A 12,722-nucleotide genomic window follows, 5' to 3' on the forward strand; every position below is an offset into this window, starting at 1 on the left:
CTCTCCTGCTTAGCCCCTGGAATATTAGTCTCACCCCCCTGGAATCAGAGAAATGTCTCCCAATACACCAGACCTGACCACACCCTAGTACTTTATACGAAATGGAGTGCAGAGAAGCTTTGCTTTATCATTGCTAACGCCCTCCACTCAACTGCATTGGAGTGCTCCTATGGCATCAATTGGTAGAACCTCATAGTCTGAATACAAGTTCACATTAATTAAATTGGGGATTCCAGAATTCTTAATTCACCAATATATCACATCATACCCATGAATTACAAAGGTTTTAACAAGAGCTGCATTGTTTTTAACATGTTAATCCATCTGTTACAGTATTTAAAAGGATATTTTTATTATGTAAAGGAGAAAGAAAATTATTAACTTTTAAAGTATTTTTTTAAGTTTAACAAGACATTTCCGACAACGCTTTGTTTAATCATATAAAGGATGCAAACCTCATCTACAAAGTTGATAGCATCGAACCAGTCCTGAAGTGCTTCAAGGCAGTATCTGACAACATTTCTTGTGTACTCTTGTGTCTCCTGCAATAAGAAAAATTATTTGACATTGCACCATTGTACACTGTATCACACTATTCAAAAATAGTTTTGAGTAATGGTTTCATTAATACAATGGGGAAAATAGTTTATTAACTAGTATGATGGTTTAAGGATTTTTTTCTGTTCTTTTCTGTTCGCAGTTTTAAAACAGGGCACAAATATGGAATTTGCATAGCGTTTCTCTTTTTATTTAAAAAAAAAGTTTTCTTTTCCAACACTGAAAATTAACATGTTTTAACGATTTACTGGTGGTTGACACTGTCCTTCTCTACACTGAGGCTTTTCCAAAATTCATCAATGGTAGGAGTGCTAGCATACAAGAGCCTAGAATGTTTTTGCTATTGTGTTGTCCAGACCTGTTCTGAGCTGCCATGCTGGTGTAGCCCTCTATCACATTCAACTAAATTTTATAAAAAAAAAAAAAAAAAAACTTTCATTTTATTGTTTCAACCAATTTACCTAATACTGAATTAAGTTTTCCGGGGCTATAATTCCTAGGACTATCCCCAACACCATTTTTTAAGAGACAGCTAAACATTTGCTACTCTCCAGTATTTGGGTATAATAATAGCAGATTTAAATGTTTGTTCAGCCACTTGATTGAGTTCCTTTGAAATTCTTACAAATAAGACTATTTGGTCTTGGTGGCTTAATGTTGTTTAATTTAATCTATTTGTTTTAGCACAGAAACAGGAACCTGTGCATACAAAGGGACCCTTCAGGCACATATTCTAAAAGGAATTACGCATCCAATATCCTATTCAAACACTTCTACTGCAATGTCTTTAGAGTTTAGTAAACTCAATGCAGTAAAATCCAGTGTTCACCACTAGATTAACAAACATGAGTGTAATGATAATGAAAATATAGGAGTAATTTTGTTTCAGATTAACCATAAACTAATATCAATATATATAATGTTCTCACATTGAAATACAATTTAAATTCAGTTGCATCTCTCTAAGTTAAGGCAAGATAGGCTATATACCTCAAGCAGTGGGGTCAGAAGCATGCAGGGGGGGAGGGAGGAGGGGGAGAAGACACTATTAGTTTTTGAAGTGCCAGCTAGTTAACTGTAGTACAGTACTCTAAGGGCAATTTAGCCTCAAAAGAAAGATTTAATAAAAATATCTTAATATTATTTACAATATGAAAATGCCTTTGCAATTGCTAAATTTAAAACTTTCGGAATATTTAGTTTACTCAAAGAAGCCTTTTCATTGCACATTTCAATCCAGACTTTACCGTCCTATGAACACCAACATAACTCCTCCTACTTATATTGGAAAGTAGTTTAAATTAGAAGATTGATATTTTTTATTAATAATAAATGATGATGAGGTAGAAATGTAAAGTTTTTCATGTCTCAAGTATTCCTCTCAATTGAAGAATTCCATTTTCTGCTAGTCTATCATTGTTTGACACACCAATTAACAATTGTGTAGTGTAATGATGAGAAAAATCATCATCATGCAAGAGATTTAATCTCATATAGTTAATAATCCAGATCTCGGATTTGATAATTATGCATAATTATGTAGTTTTATTACTATCCCAAAATGTCTATTTTCAGGCACAAACAAGAAACAACCAATATCATAATCACATCACAGCAGACTTAATTTTCTCCTTTCCCAACATTACAGTACAATCACCAGAGTTTTTCGGACACATGTATCAACCTATGTCCCCTTACATTTTAACCTCATTCCTATTACAGTCAGTGTAGTTTCAGTCTAGTCTCAGTTCTGGAGACTATAACTAAGGGTATGTCTACACTACGAAATTAGGTCAATTTAATAGAAATCGATTTTTTAGAAATTGATTTGATACAGTCAATTGTGTGTGTCCCCACTAAGCGCATTAAGTTGGATGTGTGCGTCCACAGTACCAAGGCTAGCTATCCCACAGTTCCTGCAGTCTCCGCCGCCCATTGGAATTCTGGGTTGAGCTCCCATGCCTGATGGGGCAAAAATATTGTCACGGGTGGTTCTGGATACATGTCGTCAGGCCCCCCCTCCCTCCCTCTCTCCCTCCATGAAAGCAATGGCAAAAAATCATTTCTCGCCTCTTTTCCTGGGTTACCCGTGCAGACGACATACCACGGCAAACATGGAGCCCACTCAGCTCACTGTCACCATATGTCTCCTAGGTGCTGCTGGCAGACACAGTACTACACAGCAGCATCCCCTTGCCTTGCCTTGTGGACGGCAGAAGGTGTAATAAGATTGCTAACCGTCGTCGTTGTCCCGTGGATGCTCCTGGCCGGCCTCGGTGAGGTCGGTCTGGGGCGCCTGGACAAAAATGGGAATGACTCCAGGTCATTCTCTTCTTTAAGTTTCATCTAATGGAGATTCAGTCCTGCCTGGAATATCATGCCAGCTGGAGGCTTCTGCCTCAGGCTGCTCTCCCAGTCGGCAGCACCACGCGGTTGCACCTACCCCAGCCTACCCCTTATTCCCATGGCTCATGAAGCCTGGACAGTAGTAAGGAGCAGTTCAACTACAGGCTGAGCAAGTGCACAAGTGTTAGAATGTGCCTTTGGACGTTTAAAAGCTCACTGGCACAGTTTACTGACTCGGTTAGACCTCAGCGAAACTAATATTCCCATCATTATTACTGCTTGCTGTGCGCTCCACAATATCTGTGAGAGTAAGGGGGAGACGTTTATGGTGGGGTGGGAGGTTGAGGCAAATTGCGTGGCCACTGATTACGCGCAGCCAGACACCAGGGCAGTTAGAAGAGCACAGCAGGGCGCGCTGTGTATCAGAGAAGGTTTGAAAACCAGTTTCATGACTGGCCAGGCTACAGTGTGAAAGTTCTGTTTGTTTCTCCTTGATGAAAACCCACCCCTTGGTTCACTCTACTTCCCTGTAAGCCAACCACCCTCCCCTCCCCCCTTTGATCTCTGCTTGCGGAGTCAATAAAGTCATTGTTGTTTCAAATTCATGCCTGGGAGGGGTGGAGGAGGAGGGAAGCACGGGGTGGGGTAGTTGTAGGGGCACCCCCTAGAATGGCATGCAGCTCATCACAGAAGCGGCATGTCTGGGGCTCTGACCCAGAGCAGCCGTTTGCCTCTCTGGTTCTTTGGTAGGCTTGCCTGAGCTCCTTAAGTTTCAGGCGGCACTGCTGTGGGTCCCTGTTATAATCTCTGTCCTTCATGCCCTTGGAGATTTTTTCAAATATTCCGGCATTTCATCTTTTGGAACAGAGTTTGGATAGCACAGATTCGTCTCCCCATACAGCGATCAGATGCAGTACCTCCCTTTCAGTCCATGCTGGAGCTCTTTTGCGATTCTGGGACTCCATGGTCACCTGTGCTGATGAGCTCTGCATGGTCACCTGTGCTGATCAGCTCGCCATGCTGGCCAAACAGGAAATGAAATTCAAAAGTTCGCAGGGCTTTTCCTGTCTACCTGGCCAGTGCATCTGAGTTGAGAGTGCAGTCCAGAGCACTCACAATGGAGCACTCTGGGTTAGCTCCCGGAGACCAATACCATACTACCCCAAATTCGACCCAGCAGGGTCCATTTCAGCGCTAATCCCCTCGTCGGGGAGTACAGAAATCGATATTAAGAGCCCTTTAAGTCGACAAAAATGGCTTCGTCGTGTGGACGGATGCAGGGTTAAATCGATCTAACGCTGCTAAATTCGACCTAAACTCGTAGTGTAGACCAGGGCTAAGTAACATCAATCATATTTAAATAGGCACTTCAAAGGATTTATGAGAGTGCTGTTACAGAGTTATATCCTCAGCTCTAACAGGTACAGCCTGAGACGTCCTTTGCTTGCCCATGCTATCTTTGTTTTCACTAAAACAATGCTTCTTTCAGAGAAGCAAACAGTAGCTTTTCCACTCTTCCACAGAAACAAGTCTCCAATATCATCATCCTTTTCAAAGCTCCTGTGAAGACACTAAAAATCAAACTGCGGGTTTGATATTCTCATATACATTTCCTTGGTTTAAAGAGATTACTCTCTCAAACTCATAAGCAGGACTCCTATACATTGTACTATGCAGGTCAGAAGCTATTTACAGTATCATTCAGTTGGCTGGCAAAGACAGTTGTCCAGGCTTGGGTACAACCCTACATGTAACATGGACACCAACACCATAAGGACAGATGTTAGTGCCAAGTCTCATGTGGCCTTCTTGATGGTAGTTGTATCGCAGGGGTCGGCAACGTTCAGCATGCGGCTCGCCAGGATAAGCACCCTGGTGGGCCGGGCCAGAGTTATTTACCTGCTGACGCGGCAGGTTCGGACGATCGTGGCCCCCACTGGCCGCGGTTCGCCGTCCCGGGCCAATGGGAGCGGCAAGAAGCTGCGGCCAGCACATCGCTCGCCCGCGCCGCTTCTCGTGAGTGGAGGCCGCGATCGGCCAAACCTGCCGCGTCAGCGGGTAAATAAAACTGGCCGGCCCGCCAGTGTGCTTACCCTGGCGAGCCGCGTGCCGAACGTTGCCGACCCCTGTTGTATCGCCTACTAGAAGAAAGCAGCAATTGGTGCACATATTACAGAACTCCAATCATTACTGCCCTCATCTAATGTCTTGATAAGCCAACAAAGGGGACTGGTTTGCTTTTTTTAAGCCCCCTTATTTGAAGTACAAATGAAAAGCCTTAATTCACCTAAATAGAAAAATAAATCTCAACACACTCAGAGGCTTCACACAATGAAGATTCTGGAAAAGCTTGTCCTGAATCATCAAGACAAACCCATGGGAACATTTCAGCCTGCAGGTATTGATGAAAGTCATGATTTAGTCTATGAAAAATATTTGGTGCTCCAGCTGAGCAATTTGGAGAAAGAAAACCCTTCAGCCAAGAATGCTTTTACTCAAAAACTCCTCTCTGGTTTATTTCGAAGATCTTCCAAGTGAAGATTTGAACTCATCATTCTTTTCTCCAGTCAAATGACTGGCCAAATCTAATGCAGAGAACATGGGTATAAACGTCTTCTAAAGGATTTGTGAGTTCTGTTCAAATAAAACTTGATTACAAAATACTGCCTGATGTATTTTTTACTCAACTTCAATTTCATACACCATCCAGAAAGTAACACTGGATGGAGAACTGATAAATGACCCTAAAATTCAACTATTTGTAAAATTTGCTGAGACTACAAAAAGGAAGTTAAAAGTAGTTATTTATTTTTAAAAAAAGACACGGTAAAAATGAAAAAAATGTTTGCCTTACCCTAACTTTGCAATGTGATAGCAGTCCCCACATTGGCTGGGCACAGGCTTCCAGTTCGGCAGCAAATGCAGCATAGTAGGTCTGTGATTCAAACTCCACATGCTCATTTAATTCTCGCTTATTTAAATTCATACCTTAAAAGACGTAAGCAGTGTTATACAACAGTATCTTTATCTACCATTAAGTGGAATTTAGTATTTTTTTAAACTATACACATTTACACATATGCACACCTATACAGGAAGATGATATCCATGCAATAAGTTTCAGAACGTGTGATCAATTGTACCTAAGTATCCACAAGATTAAGGATTTGAACTGAGCAGAGACCTTGAAAGTTGACTAGAAAGAGATCATTTCAGTAGAGAAAGTCTTGCCATGTTAGGCTAGCAACTCAAGCACTCATGCTGAGCAGACATGTGATCTGAATTGGGCCCCTTTTAGTCTCAACTCCATATCAATCAATGAGAATCTTTAAATTGACTACAAAATTTTGGATCTTTCCATAGAGGAAGCATGCTTTCCACTATGCAAAAGTTCAGGAAAAAAACAAATTAATAAAAAATCCCCCACACGTTTCCACATGTTAATACAAAGAATACCTAAATACATCAAGTTCATTTTCCCTAGTATTGAGTTTAGAACTTTGACACTGAAACATATTTCTATCAAAGTAATAACTTACACTGTTAGTACAACTTCTTGAGAACTTTGGCAGTGTGTAACCCAGTGCATTTTACTCAACCCCTCTTTGCCTGATCAACATGGGCTACATGGGTCTGTTAGAGCTTTATCTCCAAAGCCTAACATTTTAACTCAAGCCATAGAGAGACTCATGCTTTGAGCTCTGGAGATCCTCAGCTGCCATGATACAAGTTGGGGCTTTTCCAGAATTCAAATCATGGTGGGTCTCAAACGCTTGAGACAAGTTTCCCTGACCAGAAGTAGTATGTAACCCACCAGTCAACATGTATTACGCATTATCCAATCCACAAAGGATACAAACCTATTACAGTTCTCATCTTGAGACCCTGCCCTCTTTAGTTCAAGCTATAGAAACTAATGTGTTTTAGATCTCAGACGTCCCTGGTTCAACGCCTGGTATTGGTCAAGATGTCAGTTGTCACAATTGCACCTCAGAAGTGCTTAATGCCTTTACATGTTCAGCCTTTGCTTCTCATCAGTTGGCATTTCAGAAACAGAATTCTTTTGGCTTGAGTAATTTAGAATAAACTATCCACTTCCAGAAATTTGCATCAGATTAATAATGAACACACTAATTGATTAAATATTTATATATAAGGGTGTGTACGGTGTATGTTATTGAAAACATTGTTCCACCTTTACAAATTCTTGCTTAAGTACAGGAAAGAAAAGATTTGAAATTAGGCATATTCCAAAAAAGGTATTTATAATCACTGAATAAGAAAGCTAAAAGCCACCTACCTTGAAAGAATGATACAAAATTCATCCAAGTTACTAACAGACTATGATCCTCCAGGAATTTCTTAGCCACACTTTGGTGTGAAAGGATATTAATAAAATCACTAACAAGTGGCCAGTAAGTATTATTCTTTAATAGTGCTTCCCCGCAGTTCACTACGACATGTAAACTGTTTTCTTCATCTAGGAAAAAAGCAATTAAAAAAACCCATCACAATGTTTTTTAAAGAAAAAAATATAGTAACTACCATAATGAATAATTAAAGGAATCAGGGTTTAAAAACAATTATAGCATGCACAGCATATGGCTGCAAAGAACTATTACTTACCTTATAGCAACGATTGTTCTTCAAGATCTTGTCACCTGTGTGGATCCCATTCTAGGTATACATGTCCCCCACTTACGCGAGATTGGAATCTGAATAGTAGTGGCTGTTGGGCCATGCCTGCACTGCACATGTCCTTGTGCCCTGCCTTTCTAGAGCATACACGGCATAGCAGTAGCAACTATTGCTCAGTCACCTTGCTAATTTAAAATCTCAGGTAAAGAGGACTCCAAAAAAGCGAAGATGGAGGGGCAGCTTGTGACACACACACACACACACACACACACACACACACACACCAGCTCCTCCAAGAACCAAAGTTACTAGAAGGTAAGTAACTATTCATTCTTCATGTGTCCATATGGCTCTCACTGAAGGTGACTAATGAGCAGTGCTCCATCTGGACATGTGACTGAGGAGTCCCAACTTTCACTAACTAACTGATTATTATAATACTGCCCTACCAAAATTGGCTTCTGACCTCATGGCCAGGACCAGAGCATAATGTTTAACAAAAGTCAGGCATTACTCTAAGTAGCTGCCTTGCAGATTTCAGACATAGGGATGTTTCTAACAGACCTTTGACTGGAGGACACGTCCATTTTACAGCAACTTTCAGAGTTTGTTTTCATTCTGCAGTGGAACATTTTAATGAAAACAAAGTTGTTACAAAATGTCCTTTTTCAGACCGAAACCAGAGAGAAAGAGAGACAAAGAGAACGCGTACATACTGTCTAAGACCTAGAAGATCCAGGTTCAAGTTCCAGATGTGCCTGATTCAGAGGAGTTTTTTTCCATCCCTGATCACTCTGAATCCTACCTTGAACCCCACATCCAGGACAAGTACCATAGCCACCAGGCGAGTCATAGAGAGAGAGAGAGAGAGTCTGACTCTCCCCATTTCCCACACAAACTCACACACACGCTTCCTCCCCAATGAAAATTTTGTCAAAAGCAATATGTTTAAACAAAACAGCATATTTTGGTGAAATTTCGCTTAGTCAAAAATGTTCCAACCAGCTCCAGTTTCTAAAGCATGCAGAGGAGGCAGTGTGCACTCTAGGGAAATGGAGCTTTGATGTTTGGAAGAAGAGGTGTATGAGACATGCCTTTGATTAGCAACTCTCGAGATATGGCTCAATGTGAATGCCGCATCTACTCAGGTGCACTGCCATCACAACTAGGTATTTAGTGAAGACTTCTGGTACTGTGGAGAGAACAAGTTGTAGCACTTTGTAGTGATATGACTGGGCCCTACGAGGAATTGCAGGTTCTTCCTATGGGCCAAGTGGATCACAGTATGGAAGTATACATCTTGGCGGTTGTGACGCTTCTCAGGGTTATGGCCAGGGTTGTGCAGCACCTCGTCACCACCCGTCCTTAGCTCACCCCAGTCTCTCCTCCAGCATTAAACAGCCAGACCGGCTCTGCGCCTCTATTTATATAACAAGCCTGCTGACAGCTTGAGTTTAGGTGAAGTATACCTGGGGGTACCTCTGTAGCCCCAGACATAATTCCAACAATCTGTTGTCTTCACTTGGAAACAGGGTACCTTCTGCTGCTTGTCGTTCCCGTAGTGAATCTCCCCGGAGACTTTGCAATCTCTTGCTCAGTCTGTAAATAGGCATTCATTGCAAAGTATATAATATTCAGTTTACATATAGCCACGTCAAGTTTCTTTCAGGTGGGAGATGCTTATCACCACCTTTTGGTGACCAGTCCCAACTCACAGACCTTAAGAGCATAATTTTCAGGAAAGAAGGTTGGAGTGAGAGAGAACCTTACCTATTATCTGTACATACATTTCATAAGGATTATGATCATCAGTGCGACACAAACTTTTGGTAGAGACCTTACATAACCCCCTTTAGCAAATTATTATATAGGGAGAAGACCCAAGGGATCGCTGTGCCCACTGCCAGTTGGCATCAAGAAGTCCCTGGGTGACAGAGGTCAAGAGCCACAAACCAGTCTTGTGCCTGAAAAGAAGGGCTAAATTTAAGACTGTGTATAAATTTGTTCAGTCTTCTCAGGTCTAGAATAGCTAACAAAGTATCAGGAGCAGGGGTCTCTTTCCCTGAACTTTAGAGGTAACTCTTCTGTGGCTCCTAGGCAAAGAAGGGTACCCACTCCTTTTAATTGATTATGAGAAGGGTCTCTGAAGATGGATAGTGAAGGGGAATGGGTAGGGGGCCATGGACTGGAATTGGATGGAATATCCATGTGAGACAACTTCCAGCACACACGTCTGTTATTCCAGTCCAAGCCCGATAGAAGAAAGCCAACCAGCATCTCAAGAAGGAGGTCTGGGCATAGCCCTTGCCCGATCTGAGTGTGGCTCTCAAATCTCATGACAAACCTGCTGTCTGGAAGCAAGTGTAGTCTGGTTAGTGACTAAGGAAGATAACGGTCTCATACAAGATTACCTCGGCTTCTTCCTGGATGGTTACTCAGAGGACTATTGTGGGTAGCTGGGTGTCTTCTGTCTAGTCTCCCTTGCCCCTGATATTTAAAGGGCCTGTGAATGGGGCAGAGGTGTAAATGCCTAGTGAGCTAAGTATCTAGTATCTGGTGTCTTTTTAGGGTGCATAGTGCATCATTGGTACATATGGTGAGTAAGTCTGTACACTTGAAGGGCAAGTCCTCAATTGTATTCTCCACCTCGCTAGGAATGAAAGAAAGCTGTAACCATGATGCTCTGCACACAATCACCACAACAGCCAGGGATTTAACTGCCACATCCAATGCATCCATGGCTGTCTGTAAAAGAGGCCTTTGCCATTGGTTGTCCTTCAGTAATAATGGCTTTAATGTAGAGTACTGAGGGAGTTTGGCCAGAAAGGGAGATAACTCTGCCCTTCGTCAGATAGTTGTATTTCACAAACAAAGTTTGACAGTTACCTACTTGTAGCTGGAGTGATGCTGACAAATAAGCCTTCCTTCTAAAGAGAGTTAATTTATTTGGGTCCTTAGGAATGTTCTTGGACAGTTTGGTTATCAGTCTTTTGGGGGACTGGTCTTCCTTTCCACTCTTTTAGCATTTAGAAGCAATGTGGCTGGCATCTGCCATAGAATTTTAGCTGGTTCTAAGATGCCCTCATTAATTGGCAATGCTAGTCTGGCAGAAGAGGAGGAATGCAATATGTCAAACAGCTTGTAAGCTTTTTCTTCAGTTGTTGAGGTTTCTATTTCAAAGGTCTCAGCTAAATGAGAGAGCATCTCCTGAAAGGCTCCAAAGCAGGTATGGGAGCCAAGGAAAATGCCTCATCGAGACTATGAAAGATGTTCCCGAAGCTCAAGACATGCCAGTTCCTCCTCTGTCAGCTGTACTTGTTCCTCCCTGTCTTCAGATGGGATTCTAGCAATTGCTGCTGAATGGGAGCATGACCTTCTGCTTTTTCTTGAGTGATAGGAGGGAATTAGGTTCCAAGATGCTCTAGACAGAAGTCCCCACTATGCCCAGCAGGGACAAGGGAGAACAGGATAAGGCTGGTTTTGGTCAGGCTAGTTAGGCCACTGTCATTCCTGAGATGGATAAGTCAGAGATCTGGAGTGCCCTGATTGTAGAGAGAGACTTTCTCCTGATCTGTATGAATGGCAAGAAGATTCTCTGCTGTAAGAGAGGTGTGTCCCGGAGATGAAGAACAGTAGACTGCCTCCAAAGATAAGACTGATTTTTGAGGTGACCTCAGTACCATGAGGTCAGAGACTCATATCAACACTGAGTGCAGTGCCATTGGTGCCAAAAATATAGGTACCTCCTCTAACATTAGATTGGACAGTACCATTAATGTGTCAATTGTTAGTGTCAATGCTGGTATTGGGGCCAGCAGTTTGTGGTTGCCAGCACTGTCAGATATAAGGCATCCTCAGTGCCTACATATCTTCAGTATAAGCTGGAAGTTGAACCAGCATCACTTGGCTCCTGTCACACCAGCAGACCAAGTGTTCAGTTCCTCGGAAGAGAATAAGGGCTTAAGCATCTCCTCATAGCAAGGGAGATATGAAAACTCTCTCTTCCTTTAGTAAGGAGGCGGTAGCGGTTTTTGGTGCTGAAGTAATAGCTGGGACCAATATGGTCAGATGGTCCCAGATCCTTGACAGACAGTGCCATGGATTTTTTGCCAGTACCAGCATTAAGTGTTGTATGCTGGCTAACAAGGGCAGTGGCTAACTGTGACTTGGACATGACCAATCCCATCTTAGAGGTCAAGGCCTGTTCTTCAGGGTCTGAAGTCCCTTTCATTGATTGTCCAAGAAGATTCAACTTCAGAGGAACATCTCTGGATTTTCTTGTGCCGGTAGAAAACAGCACATAGGGCAGCAATCTGGTACATGGTTCTCACCAAGACAAAAAAATGCCTGCTGTTATGAGTCTGTCACAGGACTGGCATTGTTTGAAACCTGAGGGCTTTGAATCTGTTATTGTAAGCAAAGATAGCGGCATAAAACACCAAGCAGAAATTTTAAGTTTTCATTTAAAAAAAACCAGATTTTTTAAAATCCTTTTTTTGGCGGGGGTGGGAGGTTAGGGAGGGGAAATAAAATTAAAAAGGGAGAGTTTGTTGAGAATTATGCCTCGCTAATTAGCCAAAAAGAGAAGAATATTCCACTAAGGGGTAGTGAACAAACACCTTGTTCTGTCTCATTGCCACAGACAGTAAGAGGGAACTGAGGGACAGCTGCAGCCACTCTGCCCTATATACCCTTTGGGTTGGGGCATTCATGAGAACTCACACGGCACATGAGCAGCCCAAGGGACACAGCTATTCAAAGATTCCAGTCTCACGTGCATGAGGCACATGCACACTTAGAATGGGATCCATGCTGACACACGCTCAAAGAACCACCAATGTTTCTCACAGTCTCTCATAACAGTACCCACTACATTAAAAAAAAAAAAAAAAAAAAAAGGGCTGGAAAAATAAAGAAAAAGCTATGTATAATTTTGCCCAACTATTTCAAGAGCAGTTCTTCCTAGCTTGAAAAGCATATCTTCTTTAAATCAAAGCATTACATTAGATAAGGTGTCCAATCTGTAGCCCATAAGAGCAACTTTATTAGGAAAATTTGTATTGCATTATAAACTGAAAGTGTTCCTTGAGCCATGCCTGGCCATTTTAAATGGTAGTATGTGAATCGGCCCTTTTGCTACAGGGAGCTAGTAGGGGACACCACTTCCCTAACTGCTTCCT

General features: G+C 42.1%; 1 protein-coding gene across 1 annotated transcript in view; it reads right to left on the minus strand.

Moving 5' to 3' along the window:
- Window positions 1-12,722, minus strand: part of UBR3 (ubiquitin protein ligase E3 component n-recognin 3) — a 217,142-nt gene that overhangs the window by 140,474 nt on the left and 63,946 nt on the right. The window contains exons 9-11 of the mRNA XM_054043660.1: window positions 7,205-7,384; window positions 5,759-5,892; window positions 456-542 (exon numbers count right to left, since the gene is read on the minus strand). Of these exons, the coding sequence (XP_053899635.1) occupies window positions 456-542; window positions 5,759-5,892; window positions 7,205-7,384 (401 nt within the window). The remainder of the gene's footprint in view (window positions 1-455; window positions 543-5,758; window positions 5,893-7,204; window positions 7,385-12,722) is intronic.

This window comes from Malaclemys terrapin, chromosome 11 (genome assembly GCF_027887155.1).
Source record: "Malaclemys terrapin pileata isolate rMalTer1 chromosome 11, rMalTer1.hap1, whole genome shotgun sequence".
Taxonomy (NCBI): Eukaryota; Metazoa; Chordata; order Testudines; family Emydidae; genus Malaclemys; species Malaclemys terrapin.